At 41.4% G+C, this 20813-nt stretch overlaps 1 protein-coding gene across 1 annotated transcript in view; it reads right to left on the reverse strand.

Annotated features, from left to right (window-relative positions):
• Window positions 1-20813, reverse strand: part of IPO9 (importin 9) — an 81930-nt gene that overhangs the window by 53890 nt on the left and 7227 nt on the right. Inside the window, exons 2-10 of the mRNA XM_019513826.1 lie at window positions 15155-15216; window positions 14085-14171; window positions 10204-10405; window positions 9177-9265; window positions 8684-8770; window positions 6372-6491; window positions 3885-3985; window positions 2630-2688; window positions 1652-1803 (exon numbers count right to left, since the gene is read on the reverse strand). Coding sequence (XP_019369371.1) covers window positions 1652-1803; window positions 2630-2688; window positions 3885-3985; window positions 6372-6491; window positions 8684-8770; window positions 9177-9265; window positions 10204-10405; window positions 14085-14171; window positions 15155-15216 — 959 coding nt within the window. The remainder of the gene's footprint in view (window positions 1-1651; window positions 1804-2629; window positions 2689-3884; window positions 3986-6371; window positions 6492-8683; window positions 8771-9176; window positions 9266-10203; window positions 10406-14084; window positions 14172-15154; window positions 15217-20813) is intronic.

Consider the following 20813-nt stretch of genomic DNA (forward strand, 5'->3'; position numbering starts at 1 on the left):
GAAAAAAAAAAAAAAGGGGGTGTGGAAAGAACAACAGTTCAGTAACATGCTATGGCTGAGAAACAACAACATCCTTTGCCTACTCTCATGATTATTCAAAGCACATAGCTGAACTGTTGGATTAAATATCCAGGAAGGTTCAACCACTTTTCCTCTGAAATGGGTTCAGTGTTCAGGTGTCAGTATGTACTAATATTTATTTAGCGGCATTTCAGTTAGAAATAATATCTAAAAGGCTGCAATCCGTAAGTCAGGATATGACTAAAGTCAAGAGCATGTTCTACTAATTTAAGACAGGAGATCAGAACAGTATTTTAGCTGACTCTGAACACCCTCTTGAATTTCTGATAGGTGTTTCACTGCAATTGCAAGTGCTCATTAATTTATTCAATCATTAGTTTAGAACAGGGGTGGGCAAAATAGTGGATCTGGCCAGCAGCCAGACTTCACTTCCCAGCAGCTCCTACCTGTGTGGTTCCCAACCAGTCTCCATGGAGACCGACTGGGCAGGAGCCGCACAGGCAGGGCACACAGCTGAGCAGAGGTCCTCTAGGGGCAGGGTCCTGGGTTGATGACAGCCTGGGGCCACGGCAGAGCCATGATCTGCGCTTTGCACATCTCTGCCCACAGAATCTACATTCATCACATGGGCATGTGGGTAACGGATTATGGTTCTGCCCCAGCCCTGGCCCCCTCAAAAACCCAGGGTCACCCCAGCCCTGCCTGTCTCGATCCTGGCCACAGCTCCATGCCAGCTGCCGGGACACATGCCCTGCCTGCATGGGTCCCACCCCCAGCAGCGGGGCTGAGTCCAGCAGTTGCAGCCAGAAGGAGCTGCCACTGCAGAGGCTACTGGGAAATGGGAGTCTACCATGGGCCTGATCTGGCCCGTGGGCCAGACTTTGCCTACTCCTGGCTTAGAACCATATATTCCCATATGCACAAACATCCTTGAAAAATCTTCTGATGTCCCCAGAGAAAAATATATGAATTAAAATGCTCTAAACCCTGATAAATGCTGAGGCCTGCATTCTTATCACTGTACCAATGATAGGTCCAAGGTGTCTAACAACATTCATAAGCCCCGTGAGCATCTGGTAAACAAATAGCGTGCTGTAGAATGCACTTTGCCTTCAAATATTGAGTATCTGCCTCCAACTCACTGAACATACAAGCAGCAAATACATCAAACCTTTTCCTAGGCTTAGCACACACTACTAGTATGGGAAAAAAAAACCCAAACACACAAGAAAGGGCTCAAGGACACCACCACAAAAGAATACAAAAAAAAGAACAAAAGAGGCCAAAAGTCTATCCCTTCCATTACAACTTCTACCTCCATTCCTGCAGAAACACTATGAACTTCTCTCAGCACATTCTATGATCTTACCTATGAAAAGATAATTTGATGACATGCCTTCATCACTTACCAACATTATCCCAAAGCATGTGAGAATATTACTACTTTCTCTCAATTTTCCTAACTCCTAACACACAATTTTAAGAAAGGGATGAGGCCATTTAAATTAGTAGCATGGCTCCCTGCCACTCAAATATTTTCTAGAGCATTAGCTGCTTGTTTTAAAATTTGGCATCTCTTCCCTTCTTTACTGAATTTACTTCCTACACAATGTTATACAACTGTACTCACCTGCTCCTCTGTAATTTGCATGTAGAGAATGATGTAGTAGATCAGCTCAGGCAGAGCTTTTTTCACTGTGCTTTTAAATTTGTGGTTTTCCAACAAGGCATGAACAAATTCAAATATGCTGAACACAAGGTTTTCAAAGCCCAATACTTCACCTGAACAAAGAACAACAGAAAAGATTCAGACCTGAAAATGCGGAGTTACAGAGCACAAATGGCTTGCAAATGCAGTTATAAACCATTATTATATCAATCAGGATTAGCTCTAGTTTCATTCCTAGACTAGAAAGAACTGGATCTACTGCAGAGAAAACCCAGAAAGAACCCATTTCCCCTTTACACTAAATTGCAATCCCTGGAAATTATTAAAGGCCAACACTTGGTTTTAACAGAAGTCCTGCCTTTTTCGTAGCTGAAAGGACAGAGGTCCCTTGAGCTAATTATGTCATTAGTAACAAAAAAGAAACAGTGCCAGATTTTCTTTTTTAAATACATTAAAAAAACCTAACTAGAGTGTCTTCCTAAGACAGTGGCTTCCTTAATTTAAATCTTCAACTACAGTAAGGATTACTGGACAGGTAGAGGCCTCCTTAACCACTACAGTTTACTGTATGTTATTGTAAGCTACAATATCATATACTCATTCATAAACTTATCACGATCCATCTTAGAATTCATTAGGGGGTTTTTTCCCTCTGCTACTCTTACTAGAATGTTGCTCCAGAATGTCACTCCTCTGATGTTTAAAAATAATTTGATTTCCAGCCACAATTCATTTATGACCAAGAAAACACACCCTGGTGTATCTATGAAGTAGCATGTGCACTACATCAATGCATTATAGTACAATGCTGGAAAACTTTGCAAGTTTTCATGAACTGTTAGCACATCTAGGTCACTGTTTTGACAGCAGGATTTGTTTTGATAAATTTCCCTGCTATCCATCTTTAAAACAGGTAAGTGTAGTGCAACTCATACTTACCATCAGAATCTACAGGGTCCTCTACTTCTTCTGTGTAATTTACTTCTGTTCTCACATAGGTAGAGTAAGTTAAGTAAACAAGATCAAAAGTTTGGTTTGCACATTTCTAGAAGGCTGCTTCCAGTTAGAAACAAATCTGCTCTTAACCTGAAGCCTTTGCAATTTGTTTTCCCACCCCACTCCAAGTTGCAAGCAAGAGCCACAGAAGACCACGAGCTGCCTGAACTAAGTGTGAAAGACCATCACCAATTACGCTACCTGTTTACAGCCAAATTCCATAGGATACTATCAACTATGCTTCAATCCCTCAGAATATATTAATCCATTTATAATTAACATCAAAAAGTTAGGAGTATGCAATACCATATAAATTTATTTGCACTCATTCAAGTTCCATCTGCCCTAGAATTAGGTTACATACACAATATGCTCCCACGCTCTTAAACTGCCCAGACTGTCCAATGTACAGCACCAAGATTTTGAAATGTAAGACCAGGAACACAACACCGACACCTAAGATACTGTAGTCTGTCAAAAGGTACTGTACCTCCCCAAAGGACCAGACTGCCAATTTTTGGATGCCCATTGGTTCTCACTGAAGAAAGAGAAAGCTTGGAAAAGAGCCATGAGATGACTTTTAGTCTGGAGAAATGGCTTTAAAGTGAATGGCTAAAGCGGGTCAATCAATTTAGTTTATCCAAGAGGAGATTAAGAAGCATCAGCAGGAGAACTACCCACTGGATGGGCCTCCTTAACTGAGCAAGCAACATGGCAAGATATGATGGATGAAAAATGAAATAAAAAAAAAAGTTAAATCTTTTTCAGCTTGAACAGACATTAGGTCTATAACCAAAGGATATTCCTGGATGAAGTCTCTAAATCAAAATTAAGTGTATTTTTTTTAACGGTACCCTATTTTCTACGTTTCTAATAACCTATACTGAAATTACTGGGTAAAGTTATATGGCTGTGTATTACAGATGGCCAGATGAAGAAGAAAAACAGTTCATTTTGGCTTTTAAAATCTGTGAACTTGTTAAAAAAGTTAAAAGCTGTTTTGAGTTGAGTAAGTTATCAGAGGCCTATGCAATCGATTGGTTTTTTTACTTATTTATTTATCTGCAATGGTAAACTAACTACATTCCAATTTCTGGAGTAGCTACATAAAAGATTTCTATATATAGTAGCTTCCTATTATGAGAGGCCACGAGGACTTTCTTTTATTCTAATTTACACCACACATTTTAAAGGGTATAAGGCTGCACTTTCCGTAAGGGTATTCCAAACAATAGGAAGGACCTGCTGCATAGAGGAAACCATGTGCTTAGGATAGTTCTTCACTAGTGCTGTCACAGCCTGGAAAACAAAAGAACAATTACAAATGAACATACAAGCAATGTATCAGATTAAAAAGTCAAAATAACTATTTTAACATTGCCAGTTCTCTCAGAAATATTCTATTCAGATTTGCTCTTTTGTAGGGGTGAGTCAAGCTTACCTCCCCTTCCCCCAGCAGTTTCAGCTTGCTGAAAACACAATCAATCTTGAGACCCTGAACAAACAAAATTATCTGGTTCTGGGAACTTTTTATGCCCATGGATTGGCAACTTTAAAGAGGCAGGATTATTTTTGTTTGATGACATTTTAAACTGTGCCTTACATCTCTTTAACATGTACTCCCTCCTCCCCCTCAATATATTCAACTTCTTTTAAACCACTCCTATCCTGTGTAACTACACTTTCTATCCATGGATACTCAAAAGGAATTTACACATAAATAGTCTAATGTCACTTTCAGTCTAATGGAAAGATCGTTCAATTCCCCTGCCATTTGATCTGCCAATCCTGTCATGAATAATTACTATTGCCAGTTACAATTCATTAACTTACTGAAAATAATTTATTATAAGACTGTCCATTCACTTAAATACCAGTTCAGGTTTTTTCTGGTAGCTTTGATTTTCATTAAATTGATGAAAATTTCAGCCCTACTTCTCTACTGCAAAATGCTAGAGTATCAGTGCAACAGTTATGTTCTGCAGAATCCCCTATAATCCTACTCTGCTTCCTCTCTTCCTTGGCAGCATACACTACTTGAGGACAATGCCAAATTTGTCACCATTGCTTCCCAAAGTGCAACTGATCAACAGCATGCTAGGACAGACTAGTGGGGTGTGCAGAAGAAAGCCACTGACTATTTACTGTAATGAAGCCCATACTTAGTACACAGCAGAATGGGATCAAATGCTACAACAAGAACACGCCAACATGCTGTGGAAAGCCTAAATCCAGAGGGACTGAAGTGCTCACTGACAAAGCCCTTTGAAATTTGTTTTTAGCAACTTCTCTCTCCACTAATTCTCCAGACAGCCAACTTGATAGGGCACAGCACTGACCATAATGTCTAAGCACCCTGACCTTCAACATCCTCAGCCCAAGCCCAGGAAACAACAGATCTGAACCAGGTTCAGTGGTTTTCAGCTTTCCAATTCCCGAGTGCTGCACTATGCTCTAGGCCAGTGGTTCTCAACCTTTTTTGTATCAGAACCCATTTGTAAACATCGACAGCCAGTCTCAACCCAGCGCCCCTTGCTCTCAACCTGCTTCCCCCTGCCCCCAAGCCGAAGCCCCCCAGCGTGTGGGGCAAGGGGCAAGTGCGAGGGGCAAGGGTGTGGCGCATGGGAGCCCCCCCAAGCAGTCCCAGGCAGCCCCTTGCAGGCTAGAACTGACAGCCTGCAAGGGAAAAGCCATAGTTTCCGCACTTTTTTTCTCCTTTAAAAGAAGGATCAACTTTTAAAAGTTTGTTGATTCATTTTTCAAGTCTGTTCACAACCCTTTCACATATTTTTGCAACCTACTTTTGGGTCAAAGTCATAGGTTGAGAAAGCTACTCTACGCAACCCAACCTGAACTTCCATTTTCTTCCATCTGTTGTGAGAGAACTTGATTTCTATTCTTACTCTTTAATCCTCATTTGCTTGGCTACAGGGAAGAGTGGCATCTGTCTAAACTCCTCCTTGGCAGAGAATCTAGAATAGGCCACAAACCCCAGCTGTAGCCTTTAAGTATTTCTGTAACTTAACAATTAAATAATAAAAGGTGTAGGAAGGTCCTGACAGGGAAGGGAGATCAAACAATATGGCCAACCCCAAACTACAGAAGTTTTATGGCACTTTGGAAAACCTTTACATAAAGATTAAAAAAAAAAAAGTGAGAAAGGTAGCTCTTACTGTACTAGGCTGTTTACAAATACCTTGTGTGTACCTTTTCCTAGTTCACACCATAGAATTTAAAAAAAAACCTAGAGAATTTTGTACCACGATTACGTGGACAAAGGTAAATACCACATCACTGTAATCACAGCATGCACAGGGCCCTGTCTGTAACACTGCCAAATGTTTTTGATCAAAGTGGTATGAATCTTCATAAACAGCTATGGTCAGTGAAAATTAATATGCCACCTATCAAGCATCAAAAAGCTGGGACAAGCAACCCCACATGCATACTCCTTACAAGAGTCAGAGAATAACATTTTTGTCACAGGTATTTTCAATTCAATCAGACACAACATTTCATGTTAATGTTGTAAGATGCAGTGTTACAACTTCCAACATCCCACATAACACGAGATGACAGAGGGGGCAATCAGCTCAAGGGTTTTCTTGTTTTCTACCATAAGATTATGACTGTCAAAAGATTGTGGATAAACATTTCTGTAGTCTAACACTCTTACCCAGCTTACCTTTAAGACCTCCATCTTGAATCCACTGTCTGATGTAGGCCCATCAGGCATCTGCAGAGCCTGAACAAAGGCCTCTGTGAACTGCTGAACCACAGGAAAAATCAACACTTTGGCTGCACCCTAGTCATAATCAACAGAAGAACAAGTGAATTCCAGATGCAATAATTAGTAAGTTTACATACCTCCCATGAAGCTTTACAAAGGTGAGACCATGGACAGGTACATGTGCGCCAAGGAAAAAAAATGCCTTTTTTTCTGGCACAATATAAGATAGCATATAGGCCTTCAAGGGGTTTTCTGCAGAATAAAAACTACCTGTTCCTTAAAAAAAGAAAAAAATATAGCTCTTTAAACCAGCAACTTCAAGAGAAAGAAGTTCTCTCAGACCACCTGTAATGCATGCTTGCTTCTTTCAAGGCCGAGTCTTCCTCCTTCTCCCCGCACTCACTCCAAGAGAGGAGGAGGAAGGGAGATAACTGGCTCCCTCGTGGCCTGTCCAGCAGTGAACTGTCAGGGACCTCTGCTGGGACAACACTGATGCAGCCGAATAGTACCAATACTGTTCAAGCAGCAGCACCAATTCCTTTCACCACAAATGCTCCCAGAGAGTCCTGGGACAGTTCAGATGGCTGCACCAATGTCCCTTACCTCTTAAACAGGGGTCCCTCCAGATCTTTGAAAGTAAAGTGGCAGAAATGGGGATGGCAGGGCAACCCCATGGCTTCAAACATCTGGGGTCTCCCCAGGAGAGAGGGGTCAGGTGTTTTCCTGAGCCCTATCATCACCGTATAGGGGAGGGGCTGTCTTTGACAGCTGCTGCTTTTTAGCAACTGCTATCTGATCACCAACAGCTTTTCAACTTCCAGAGCTTACAGGGGGGCAGACTGTCAATGACCATTTCCTTTGGGGCAGTGAAAATCAAGGAGCAGCCCTCATCACAGAAGCTGGAATGCTTGCACAGCCCCCTTCTCACCACATTTATGGCACTGGAAATGTTTGGCACCTAAACTGAATGCCTATACATACCCTGAATCTCCAAGACAGCAAAGCAAACCATACTGTTCTGCACCCTGCCCGCCCCCCCGCAAAGAAAAGCTGGTGACAAATGACAGTGCACTGCAAAGTCCATGCAGTCTCCAGTTTAAGTACATTTTTTGAGCAATCCTTCACGCCAACTGTCAAACTGATGGGTTTCTCAAAGTCTAAAAGCTACTGCAACTTACCCAGTTAATTATTGCTGTCTTACTAATAAGAGATAGCCTAAAAATTACAGGGCTCAGTCATCTGGTGAATACCGTATTTTCCCGCATACCACACGCCCCCAAATAAAAATACACACCTTGTTTTTGGAAGGCAGAATGTAGGAAAAAAGATTTTTTCCAGTCATGGACGCCTGTGTGACAGAGTAAGTCCTCCTGGAAACAGAGTGTTCAGGAAGTGTAGCATCCCATGAGACAGCCTGGGTTAGGCAGCAGGGACTTCCTGGTGTGGCAGGACAGCAAAAAGGCTAGGCCCCAGACCTTTGCAAGGGCAGTAGTAAGACTGTTACTTCTTTGCTGTAAATAGTTCTTTATATAAATTCCTGTAAATAAGAAAGTGTTGTTTCCATACCACAAGCCTCACCAAGATACTACAGACTGCAGGCAGCAGCCCATGCACCCTCCACCAGTTCAGTGGCTCTACAGCCAAAAAAAAGTCAGTGTCTTCTTGCACTATTTCATCCTGATTCTCTACTTAAGGTACCCTCCCCAATTTTGAAGGGCTGAATTTTTTGGGAAAAGGTGTGTGGTATGCAAGTAAATACGGTATTTAAAAGCTTGTTCTCCTAAAGTCAAAGCTGTGTTCTGAACAGTGGCAAGCAAAGCAAAATTATAGGCTCTAAACTAAAAAAAAAAAAAAGAGGGAAATAATTAATACAGGTATATATCAAGGGAAATTATAGTTTCCCTTGATATTTTCAGGGATAATTATAAATATTTCAGACACCAGAACCTGTCTGTTTATAGAGACTTATCAGGACTCCATAGCCAAGAGTTAAATTTTGCATTTCAAAAGAGAGGCAACTCCATGAGTCCACTTGGCCAGATGACTGCCTGAGACCTTGGAGGGACCAAGAGACCAGGGAGGGTCTGAGGTGCAGTTTACTTCATAACTGACAGCCAAAATAAACAGACAATACAGTGCTTCCTCCCGAGAATAGCAGGGCTGAATCTAAATTTCCTGTTTCCAATCGCATCTGTTTTACATTTGCTCAGAAAATCATTTCCTATAACATACACACTGAATTCACAAACATCAAATTCAGCTCTTACTTTCTCTAGCTCTTCCATGTTACAGATCATATGGGCACATGTGGTGAAGATCTCCACTGCACGTGACCTTGTGCGAATACCATAAACCTAGAAGGAAACATATAATACGCTTCAAGTATGACAAGAGAAATATTGATATCAAGAGAAGCATGAAACATGCTCTAGTCAATTTAGCACAATTCAGTAACTAGGTCTTCTTATAGCAAAGTGTGAATTTGGAAGCAAGGCCCTGGCAAATTACTTATTATTGGCAAATGAACTTGGAATCTTTTATACAAGAGAAAAATAGAAAGGAAGTGCAAATACCCCACGCAATCCATTTGTTGCTTCTCTGAGAAGTCCTCTTGACACATTCAGCACACTTTCACATATAATTTCTAGCTACACCTACAACATTCTTGGGCTCAGAGTAGTGGACAGAGTCCTCAGCCTACAACACATTATACCAGGAAGCACACTGGCAAAGTGAAAACAAAGGGGTCTTTTTCCATACCTCTGCCATTGTGAAAATTTTATACATTTCAGGAAGAATAACAGGAGCGACGAGTGGCATCTGTGTGTCTGTCACTTCCCGGGTAAACTCTAGGAATAGCAAACACACAAGAAGATTTCCTATACACTTAAGTATGCTCCCGGTTCTCATTCCAATCCAGTTAAGTTCTAACCACAGAGATGTTTATTATTGGTTAATTATAGACAACACAGTGAAAGAATGATAGTTGGTCATTTTTCGACTAGACCACTGTAGCCCACTGACAATACTGACAGCTACCATGCTTCAGATGTTGACGGTCTGTTTGGTAAATGGTCACATGTAAGCAGTCACTTTATATGCAAGATTCTGACCTCAGCATTGTTTTCCCTCTGGGTAAAATTCAACACACCAGAAGAATAATAACCAAGAAGTGTTTGGGATTATTTTTGTCTTTTTTGATACTGGATTTTCACTTTCTAGAGCTAGTAGAGGGGTTTTTCAAAAATTGTATTTTGTGTGTGCAATGTTCCCCACCCGCCCATATTCATGCCTGGTAGGAAATTAGAACGGAACATTTTCTAGTTTGTAGTTATTTGTAGATAAAAGTTCATGCCTTAGTTACAGTTTGAAATTTTAAGACTTGTGAGAAAAAAGTTTCTTTATAGAAAACCACTGAGCTAGCAAGTGCCGTCTTTCTGCTAAGCAATTTTAAAACAAAACTTTTCATCTATATTAAGAAGAATCCCATCTGTTGGCCAAGAACAAGTAGAAGAAATACCAGGCTATAAGTTACAGTATGTGAAAACAGGGTATTATAATGGAAGATCCTTACCAACCTTAACTTACAGCACAGGTAGCATGTGACCAATACATGTCCTCTGCTTTAATGATACCCATTCAAGCAAGGAAACTTAGCAACTTAGATCCAGGCTTCAATTCTTGCAGTGCAGAGATAGATCAACCTGGAACTTGCCATCTCAGGGAACAGGAAATTGAACAAATAAAGCCACGGGAAAACCAAGATAACTACCCAAGTGTCACATACCTGTAAGCACTCTCATAGCTCCATGGACTGCATTCACATCCCCACTAACCAGCATTTCCATCAACAGATTGAACAGCTCTGGCCAGGCTTCAGGCCAGTCCCAATGGGCTATAGCTGAAACTGCATAGGCAACACTTGAACGTACTTTGCTGATCGATTCTCTCAGCCCATTGGGTAGCAGCTCCCTAATGGCAACTTTTGCCTGCAGAAAATAAAAGTTATTTAGCAAGAGAATTTCAAACAGTGGTGCAATACATGCAACTAATAAATCTTTTGCATATAAAATTGGACTCTCCTTAACACCAAGACAGAAAGAAGAACATATAATATGTTTGTCTTTCGTTACAGACAACTTACTCTGTTATAAAAAGCACACTATATGCCACTGTGGATGCCTGTCGGCAAGGCGAGAAGTCATATAAGTGACACTATCCATTATCCATTACACTATCATGCAAGTGACACTAGCCATTATCTCTGCAGAAGTAGCCTACTCTAATGCTCATAACTAGTTAAGACTTTTTACATTGTTACTCAGCGACCTTGCCTCAAACACCAGCCTTGAAATTACCAAGGCCCAGGATCATAGCACTAACACCAGGTGAAAGGAGTTTCAAGAACAGAACTAACAGTAATTGATGGTAGCAGTACAGATAGGGATGCAAGATATACTTTGAATCTCACCAAGATTTGTCTACAGCAGGAAAAAAAAGGTAAACCTAGTGCCTTTGCCTGTTCCCTGCAAAATTCTGCCCCCTTCCTCCCTGTTCCATTTTAAACTGCCCCTGGTCCATCCCCCACCTTTACTAACACAGCTCAAGTCTTATCCAACCAATCCCAGAACTCTCTTGCCTCTGAATCTAATCCCTCTCCACCTTATACCCATCAACCACCTTCCACTCTCCCATCCAAATGCCATACCTAGTCTCAGATCCTCCTTATCACTAACCTATTATTCCCAGTGTTTGCCAAACTAAAACTAAGTTTTATTCCTCTCTCAAACCATCTTCTCCCCGATTCCTAGTTCCAATTGCTCCCTCCCTCCAAACTTCTTGTGTAAATTTACTGGGGAACCTTTGAGATTAACTGGCCTGTTTCCCCTCCTCACTTTTTCACCACTCCTTGTCCTAGTCTTCTACCATGTCACAATTTCTCTCTGTTCTCTCAAACTACTTCTTTCTCTTCCGCCTCCTATTCTGGCTGTACTCCCTTCGACATTCAAGTTCAAGTAACGTCTTCCTCCACCTTGCCTCAGAGCCAACAGAAGGATTAAGTCCCAACCTAGACTAGAGCTATCATTACTGAGAAAGTTCAAATTTACCCCTATAGCCCCAACCTGGAGGGAATTATGCTAAGGTACCGATGCAGTTTTGTCAATACTAAGAGTATTAAGGGAATAGAACATACTCCAAAAGGAAGAAATTTGTGGAGGTTAATTGTTAAAAATAGAAGGTATTTCTACTGAGCATATGAAAGCTATAATCTTCCAAAGACTTACTTTGTAAAATTTAAGTGGACTTTTAGGGGATTAGCAAAAACATCCCTAACACAGGGCTTTCTCCCTTACCTAATTTCAAGTTCTACTTCAAACACGAGAAGGTAATGCCACTCAACAGAAGTCTCATGATTTTTTTTTATTATTTATTTTTATTAACAGTCTACTTTGTTCTTCAAAATAGCTAAAAACATTCTTACTGAATTTCTTGAAAAAAAATATTTCAGCCCATACCGTTAACATCTTGGCAATATTATAAACAACTGAAAACACATTATTTTATTGAGACGTGTCAGGAAAGCTTAACAGGACCAGCTATACACATTAAATACAGGACAACTCAAGTAAAACCTTCATCCCAAAATACGGTAATTTTGTAATAGTTGTATATTTCACGACGACGTATGAGTCAGGTTTTGAAGCTTAATTGTTGTGTTAAAAAAACAACAGCAATGACAAAAAAACCAAACAAACCTTGATTTATACAAGGTGCTACATCAAAACATTGTTGCCGACTAACCGCTAGCTTAGTGAACGCATGAGGCACAGTCGCGTTACCTGCACTAATTGCAGGGAGAATTATGTCACTAATTATCAGAGGTATGGTCACACTAATTACCAGTGCTATTTTAGTGAAAACCAAATTTAATTACTGGTATTCAGGATGCCACCAAAACAAATGAAATATGATGCCAAATTCAAGACCAGAGTGGTCAGCTTTGCTTTTGGTACTAACAACTGTTCTGCAGCCTGTCAGTTTGGTGCCGATGAGAAACTGGTTTGTGAAATGTATGGGAGAAATTAGATGTCTGTGGTGAAAAATCTCGACAACGTAAAGAAGATGCCATGCGGGAAGTCTGCAGACTGCAGAAAGTAATGCATGTGGCCAGAATTAGAACGATACCTTGCCAAATGGATCAACGATCAGTGGCAGTCTGGCAGAATCTTAACAAGAAACATTATCTGACTGCAAGGCAAGATATGGACTACGGAGAAAGGACTGAAAGACTTTACTGGCTACCCAACCTAGTGTTTCCGGTTTATAAAAAGGAATTTTCTCTCTGCGCCAGCCAACCTCAAAGACAAGATAGCTTAGTTCCAGAGCTACGTGTTGAACCTCTGAAAGAAAAACAATTACAATCTCAGCCAAATTGGGAATATGGATGAAACACCCATACGTTTCAATATGCCAACAAGCTGAACCATGGATGTCACTGGCACTAAAAGTGTACTGCTAAAGAATACAGGCCATGAGAAAACCAACTTCACTGTAATTCTTGCTTGCATGGCTGATGGGACAAAACTACAACTAATCATCATCTTCAAAAGGAAAAAAACATTCCTTATGAAAGAAAAAATTCCCCGCTGGCATTGTTATTCATGTTCACTCAAAAGCCTGGATAGATGAGGAAGACATTAACATTCGGATATACCAAGTGTGGAATATGTGCCCTGGCATGCTGTTAAGAACCAAAGTTGATGCTTGTGTGGGACATGTTTAAGGTGCACCTCTGCAGCAGTTTGAAAAAGAGTTTGTGGCAAGGTAAAACAGACTTAGTGGTCCACTCTGGAGAGCTAACATCCATTGTTCAACCACCAGATGTGTACTTAAATAAACCATTCAAAGACCACGTTCACATCGAGTGGCAGACCTGGATGATGAGTGGCCAACATTCACATACAAAAGCTGGAAACATGAGAGCAGCCTCCTTAAAAACTGCATGCCAGTGGATTATTACAGCTTGGAGGGGCATTAAGTCTGAAACCATTTCACGTTCATTCAAAAAATGCAGGATCAGTTATTCAAGGATGGCGAGGAGGAGGATATTCTGTGGTGCAAAGAAGATCAAACAGAGGAAGACAACACCAAAACATTCAATTCCCCCTTCCATATGATGATCAGATTTCTAACCATTCAGTTTGGGAGAAACTGTTTAATAGTCTAAATTAATTAAATGAGGGATTTTTAACTGTTAGTATTATGAGGAATTATTATTATTAAATGAGAGATTTTTAAATGAAGGGTTTTTAAACGTTTTGTGACTGCTGCTAATAGCCAGTAGTAATCGCTGCTGATTAGCAATGCGTGGCAGCAATTGTTTGATTGATGGCCCCTGACCTGTACTGATTGCTAATCCTATGTAACCCATGGCAACCAGTGCTGATTGCGCTAATCATGCCAATTACCATTTGTTCTTAACTCTGAATAAACTGTGGGTCGACTTATACACCATGCCTATCAAAATCCTGACTTTCTGCATCGAAAAAAAACTGGGGTCAACCTATGCACTGTGAAATACAAAACCTAGTTTCAGTGATAAAAGTATATCAATGACAGACAGCCAAACATCATAAAATCACTTTGGTATTAAAAAATTAGTCTTACCCTTTCTGTAGTTTCTGGAGGCCTAAACTTGTCTGAGTGGGAACACCAGTGAGTTTCCACATATTGTTTTAAAATGACAGATGCTAGCTGTAAGAAGAAAGAAAGGACATGAAACAAACAGAAGGCAATAGCTGCAGGACTGTTCAAGTATTCCAGACTTATCCCTCTGGGATAAGTGAAAGACATAAACCTACAATGCAGTGAAAAGTGGAATCTATAGCCACATTTGCTGTGCTCCGACAGCCCAAGGGACACTACACAGAGAACTGTTTGATGCCATCTTTATCCACCTTAATTCCTAAACCTTCCACCATCCTTCTTCCCTCCTCAATCTGCAAAATAAGCATTATACTAAAAAGGCTCAAGAATTTCAGTGGCTTAGCCCAGTGTTCTAATCCCAAGAGGCTCTAAAAAGCTGTTGCTTCCACAAACCTAAAGATGATAAAGTATAAAGCAGTGTGCGAGAGTGCGTGTGTTGAAAAACACTGCCGATTTTCACTGTACACAACCAAACAAACTCCACAATAATGACGTCTCAATAAGTGAGCCATTGCAATGGAGAACACTGACAAATTTAGCATGCTTAACTTCCAAGATAGGGGACTGGGATAGCACAGGTGCTACATGGACATTTCACAGCCCAGAGTTTGCAAGTTTGAGGCTACAGTAGAAGTGCTCATGGTGTGGCCCTACCAGATTCCAACAAATCTGTGAATTCTGCTACGATACCTTGTCGCAAGGGCACAAACAAGGAAAGGGACTTCCAAGATCAGGTGCTACAATTCAATATACCTATTGCCAAGCACTAGTCTAGACAGACTTCCATGCCATCTCAGGCTCTATTAAATCAAAAAAGAAAAAAGTAAATGATTGCCAAGCCTTTAGAACCCACACCTAGTAAAAGCAACAGGCACGCAGCTGATTTTAATCAAGGGGAATCCACAAATAGTTATGACCCAAGACATTCAGAACTTCCTAAAGAGGATAGAAACAGTTGCAAGATGCACAGAAACTCCCAAACCACATGCTGATCCTACAGGACCATTTAGAGCGCGCTTGGGAAGACTCACCTGACGAATAGCCAGAGCTCCCTGGGGATCTACCGTCAGTTCTGCTAAATGAACACCAAATTCTGGAAAAAAGAAAGAAAAAGGAAAAAAAATGGATAGCTACATGAGACCAAGGATATTAGTTGCATTGTTATCAAGAAATTCATGCCAAGAACAGAAAACTAGGCTAGATACTAGCCCACACCTTCTGGAAGGCATACTACTGATAGCATCACTTGTGTAAGAAAGACAGCCCTATAGGGTAACCTTTCTCCATTACAGACCTCTAATTTCTCCTATACATTCCCTGTACATACTCTTCCCCCTTCCATTAACTTCATTCACTGTCACAGAGAACTTTCTGGAAGTAGTTTTACCAATAGGTAAACAACCATGAATAAAAAGCATGTTACAAATTTTAATAAAACTTATAAATTTTCAACACAAAACTGAGTACAATCAGTGACAATGAATGAGTCCCTGCCTGGAAGAATTATGAACAAGAAGCTGAGCTACAGAATAGGTTTTCAGAGTATAATTCATGAAACACCTGCTGGTCACTCAGTGAAGAGATATGGGGGATAAAATTCAGTTCAGCTATGCAGAAAGTATAGCAGAGAACCAGTAGCCATTCTGGTAGTAGCAAATCTGAATTTCTAGATAAATCTGTTAACTAGTGAACAGACTAGTTCTGCGTGGCTGATATTTTCATATCTTCTAAAATACTTAAAGCAGATCTGCAAAGAAAAGAAATAGTGGTTCTGCCATTCTCTTCATAGGGCTATAGTCGGGCTACAAGGAATATAAGGCTTCTAGGGCTACAAGGAATTACAAAAAGTCATCCAAGTCCACCCATCATGGAAATATAACTAAGTATGCTGAGGTTTCCTAAGCTAACTGACTTCAAACCAACACTGCAACTACCTCTCTCTAGGTTTCCTTTAACATGCATTTTTTATGACCTGTTCTTAAAGATACGACAATTCTACAACGTCCCTACACAGCTATTCCAATGTTTAATCAGCCCTGCCGAATAACTGGAAAAAAAATCTTCCTTAGTATCCAACCTATATGTTTTTTCTGCTGAAAATTAAGCAGATTTCTTTCTTCTCCCTCCCAACATCAGTCAACAAAGAGAACAAAATATCATGGTCCTCTCTATGAGAACCTTGCACATATTTTAAGTTAACCCTTCCTTAGTCACCTTTCTAGACAAAGCAACCCACTTCCATCCACATTCCCGCCCATATTGTTTTCTAAACTTCCTCTTGTTGCTCTCCTGTACATTCTTTCCGGTTTGCCCATAAAACTTTCTTCCAGTGCAGTACCAAAACTGTATAAATCTACCCCAAGTGCTGGTGAGAACTGAAAAAATTACTCCCGTGTCTTCCATAAGACGCTCCTGTTAATACATCACAACTACTTTCTAGATGAGGGATGATCAACCTCTAGCCTGCAGAGCCATAGGTGCCTACCCAGCCTGTGGAGCTCCCCATGGATCAGAAAGTTTGGCAGCCGGGGAGCAGCAATAAAAATGGTCACCCTCCCCTGCTGCCAAATTCGCAAACCCTGAGAATTTGCAGGATGGAGCTGGGCCACCTCCTGCCCTGAGATGGATGGAGCTAGGCCACACCTCCTTTGCTTCCTGGGGCCAGGCCGGGGCTGGCTCGAGCCCCCTTCCACCTGCAGGACTGGCTGGGAGTGGGGCACACCCCATCCCTGCCCCTTACAGGGCTAAGTTAGAGCAGGGATGCCCTATGTCCCCCTCCACACAGCTGGATGGGTCCCTGCCGCAACTGCCCCTTCCCAGCTCAGGACCACCAGCTGAATCTGGCTCACCCATAGCCTGGATACTGCCCATCTAGCCCACCAGCCAAAAAAGGTAGCACCACTGTTCTAGACAGAAGAGAAATTCTGAACCCCAGGAATCCTGCAGGTTTAATTCGAGCACTGGAAGGAAGCACGCCCTCTCTGCAGGCTCTTCTGTCCTTGCCACTAGGTCTCCGACCCCTTCTACCCGTGTTCTCTCTCTTCTGTCCTTGCTGTCCCTGTGCATTCACTTCAAGCTGCTTTTTTCTTCTCCTGCAGCTACTTGGACACCACCACAGGGATCACTTGGCGCAGGAGACAGTCTCATTGCTTTCATTTCTGGCACTCTGACACAAGAAATCCCAGAAAAAAGCGCTGAGGAAATAACTGTGCTCAGCCCCTGCAGCTCTGAGCTGGAGCACACTCAGGGAGGAGAAAAGTCTCTCAGACCTGCACAAGCGTCAGTTTTGTGGCAGAAAAGCTTCCATGACAAAGTCGTTGCTGCTTCAAAGTTTATCAATTGCTGTTTGCTTGTTTGTGTATTTGATTATATCCCACCACATCCAAAAGGCTCAGAGGCACTTGCAACAAACAAGCAACCCACAGATAGGGAGCAGCAGTAGATTCCACAAACACCCCACCAGAGCATGAGCACTCCAGCTCCCACCCCTGCAACTACCACTTTTCTGCCTATGCCCCTGCTTCCCAAATACCGTTTACATCCAAATACAGAAAAAAAAAACCCTCTTTCTCCATCCCTCACCCCCTCCCAGGGAAGATTCCTCCACTCTCCTTCAATATCTCTATTTGTGTTTCATCTGCTACTAACTTTCATTGACAAATGTAGGGTGTATGCACATATGCATGCAATGCAGCACCACGTTGCATACATTTGTATAAATGGCAACATGCACGTACGTGCTGAGAAAATGGCAGTGGTGCACTTTTGAACTAAAACGCAAAGGTGTTTAAGTTCCAAAGTGCATTGCCACTGTTTTCTTAGTGCAGACATGCATTTTGCCATTTATACAAATGCATGCAACAGCACCAGGCGCGTCAGCTTGCATGCTCTGCAGACTTGATTAATCGAGTCTGCTCCAAGTCACTACATTTCCGGTGTGACAGAGCAGTACGTGTATAAATGCCCGTAATGTCTGCCAGAGCTCTAACGAACTACAAACTGTTGACCTTCCAGGTTAGCATTTGTGATGAGGTATCTGTCTAAGTCACAGGGTGGGCTTGTTTGGTAAATCACAAACTGATCACGTCCTATCAATTTCTAGGCTGCTAGCCTGGCCATAGACAGACGCACATTTGTAGAACTACACAAGTATAGTGCTATGAAGGCTGTAGGTACAGCCAGAAAGCTGCAAAGTTGCTGCAAATGTGTGCTCAAGCCAGCAGACAATAAAAGGCTGCTTCTCTGTTCACCCCTGGCAGCAGCTCTCACGCACAAGGGAGACAGAGGGCTTGAGAGAGGCATCACACTGACATTCCCATTTCTGCAACATGCCTGGAGGCACAATGTGATATATTCAAGCCTGTCTCAGTCTGGACACAAAGGCAACTGAGGTGCAAATGAGTCCAATAAGGTTCAAACAGCTGCGCCCAGGCTGTTTCCACGCAAATTAGCTAGCCTGCTTAATTCACCTTAAGAAATGGCTTTAATAGTAAATATCATGAGATTTGATAAATGGCTAATGCCATCTGCCCATTTTAAGTGGTTAACCATACTACCTACAGGCATCTTAAATGACTAATGCTTTTTTAGTATTAAATACCTCCTTTTTTGCAATTTGCTAGAATTAAATTCTGGTATCGAGTTCACCCTACACATGAGAGGAAGGCAGAAAATGGCTTCAGATAGCCAGCCTTCAACCACATTTACAAGATGACTGCATTTTTTTTCTTTCATAGCCTACTTCCACCCCGTGGCATATTCATGAGAAGAGTCTGGCAAACAAAAATATTGTGGATAAAGAAAAGAAAGACTCCCTGGATCTCAAGGAAGACAAAAAACAGCTTGAAAACCTAGTCCCCAGAGGCAGCGCACTTGGAATAAGTTTGGTTTCCCTAAAGTGTTTGGTTAGGCCTAAACTGACTAAGTGCCAAGCTTTAGGTAAGACTCTGAACTCAGAGAAAGAGTTAAAAGCAAAAGACCTGCATGTCTCAGTTCTCATGTGTCACTGATACTCTGCTCTGAAGAAGTAATTCCAAGCCCCTTGTGTTTCCCTATCGGTCACAGCTCTCAAAAGAAAACTTGTGGAGGCCTAAACCAGCTGGACATCCTGACAACTCATAGAAAGTAGGGATGCTGATGCCTGGGAACCCAGGAACAACATATGAGCACAGATGAGCTAACAGATATCTGCACTATTTATGCATCATAAAACAATTTAAGAATAATGTTATTATTCCGCAAAGAAAATCTAAATAGCCTAGAGGAGCCCATCTAAGGTCCCCACCTTCCACCACAAGGAAAGGCAAGCTTCAAAGAGAAGAAAGAAAAAAATAAAAAATAAAAAAATAAAAAAAATAAAAAAACTAATCAAGAGTCTTGAGTCCAGCAAAGCTCATAGGTTGACTTGGACTAAGCCCAAAGAACTCAAAAAGCAGGCAGAATCACATCCAACATCTGTGCAATCTGCTGTGAACTGAATCTCAGGTGGGTAAGTTTGAAAGCATCGCTACCTTTCTCCTACTCAAATACAATTTAACCCTAAAAAGTGCTAACCAAAAAGGTCACAAAGATTAATAAAGATGTACAAAATGGTCCAGAGGACCACACTCAAGAAAGCCCTCCAAAAAATAACTTCTGAAAGCAAGATTCTCGATCAGGTGGTGGGAGTGTCCATGAGAATAAAAAGATAATTGCAAACCAATATAGCTATGGTGTTTTGTATGTCAATGGCATGGAGTTCTTCAGGACCAAAGCTGCATTAAAAACAAAACTTAAGAATTCAAGAAACACTACCTTCTCTCACTGAATGACAAGAAACTATTCAATCTGATGTCAAAATATGTGCTATTTTTATCAGTCCAAGTTTTCACAGAAAGCAGCAGTCACTTGCTGACTGGACTACCTCAGCTTTGCCAAGTATAAGATGGACTGTGATTCTGAAACCAGCAATATCCCAAGTCAAAACATTTTTCAGGGCAAAGGTGAACCGCTGGTCAGCTGCCAAAAGGTACCTCATGTTTGGCAACACCTCAAATATTAATACACTGTTACTCAAAAGTCCTGGGGATGCCCAGAAACAAGTGATGCAGACATGGAAACACGGAGGGCATGAACATGTATAACACTTGAAGTGGACAGACACATGCCTGTTGAACTGGTTTGAATCTACCTAGAACTGTTCAAAAGTGTACCTGGAAAAATCAAGCATTATTTTGAACACCAAGTGCTCCATGACAGAGATCAGGTCAGTCCTCCTGACATCCCACACTGCATTGCTCCATCTTGCCTCTCCCCTTCTCAAGTAGCTCACATGTATGTTTTTAGAGATTATGTTCAAGCAACTTCAAGTACTCAAAGGTGATCAAAAAAAAAAAAATAAGCTCCAGCCCTTACATTTCAAGATAAGTAATCTTTAACAGCTTCAAAATCCTGAACTGTTCTAAATATTTAAGTTTGCCAAAGTAGTTCATGCATTTACAGCACTGTTATAATTATGATGGAAATTCATAGATTCATAGATTAAGGGTCGGAAGGGACCTAGTAGATCTTCTAGCCCGACCCCCCGCCAGGGCGGGAGAACAACAAAAAACCCCAAAAAGAGAAACGGGACTCAAATGAGTCCAGCCAGGTAGGCATCCAGCCTCTTCTTAAAGACCCCCAGGGTAGGGGCCAGCACCACTTCCCTTGGAA

The sequence above is a fragment of the Gavialis gangeticus genome, unplaced genomic scaffold (assembly GCF_001723915.1).
Source record: "Gavialis gangeticus isolate Ggan-Ray unplaced genomic scaffold, GavGan_comp1, whole genome shotgun sequence".
Lineage (NCBI taxonomy): Eukaryota > Metazoa > Chordata > Crocodylia > Gavialidae > Gavialis > Gavialis gangeticus.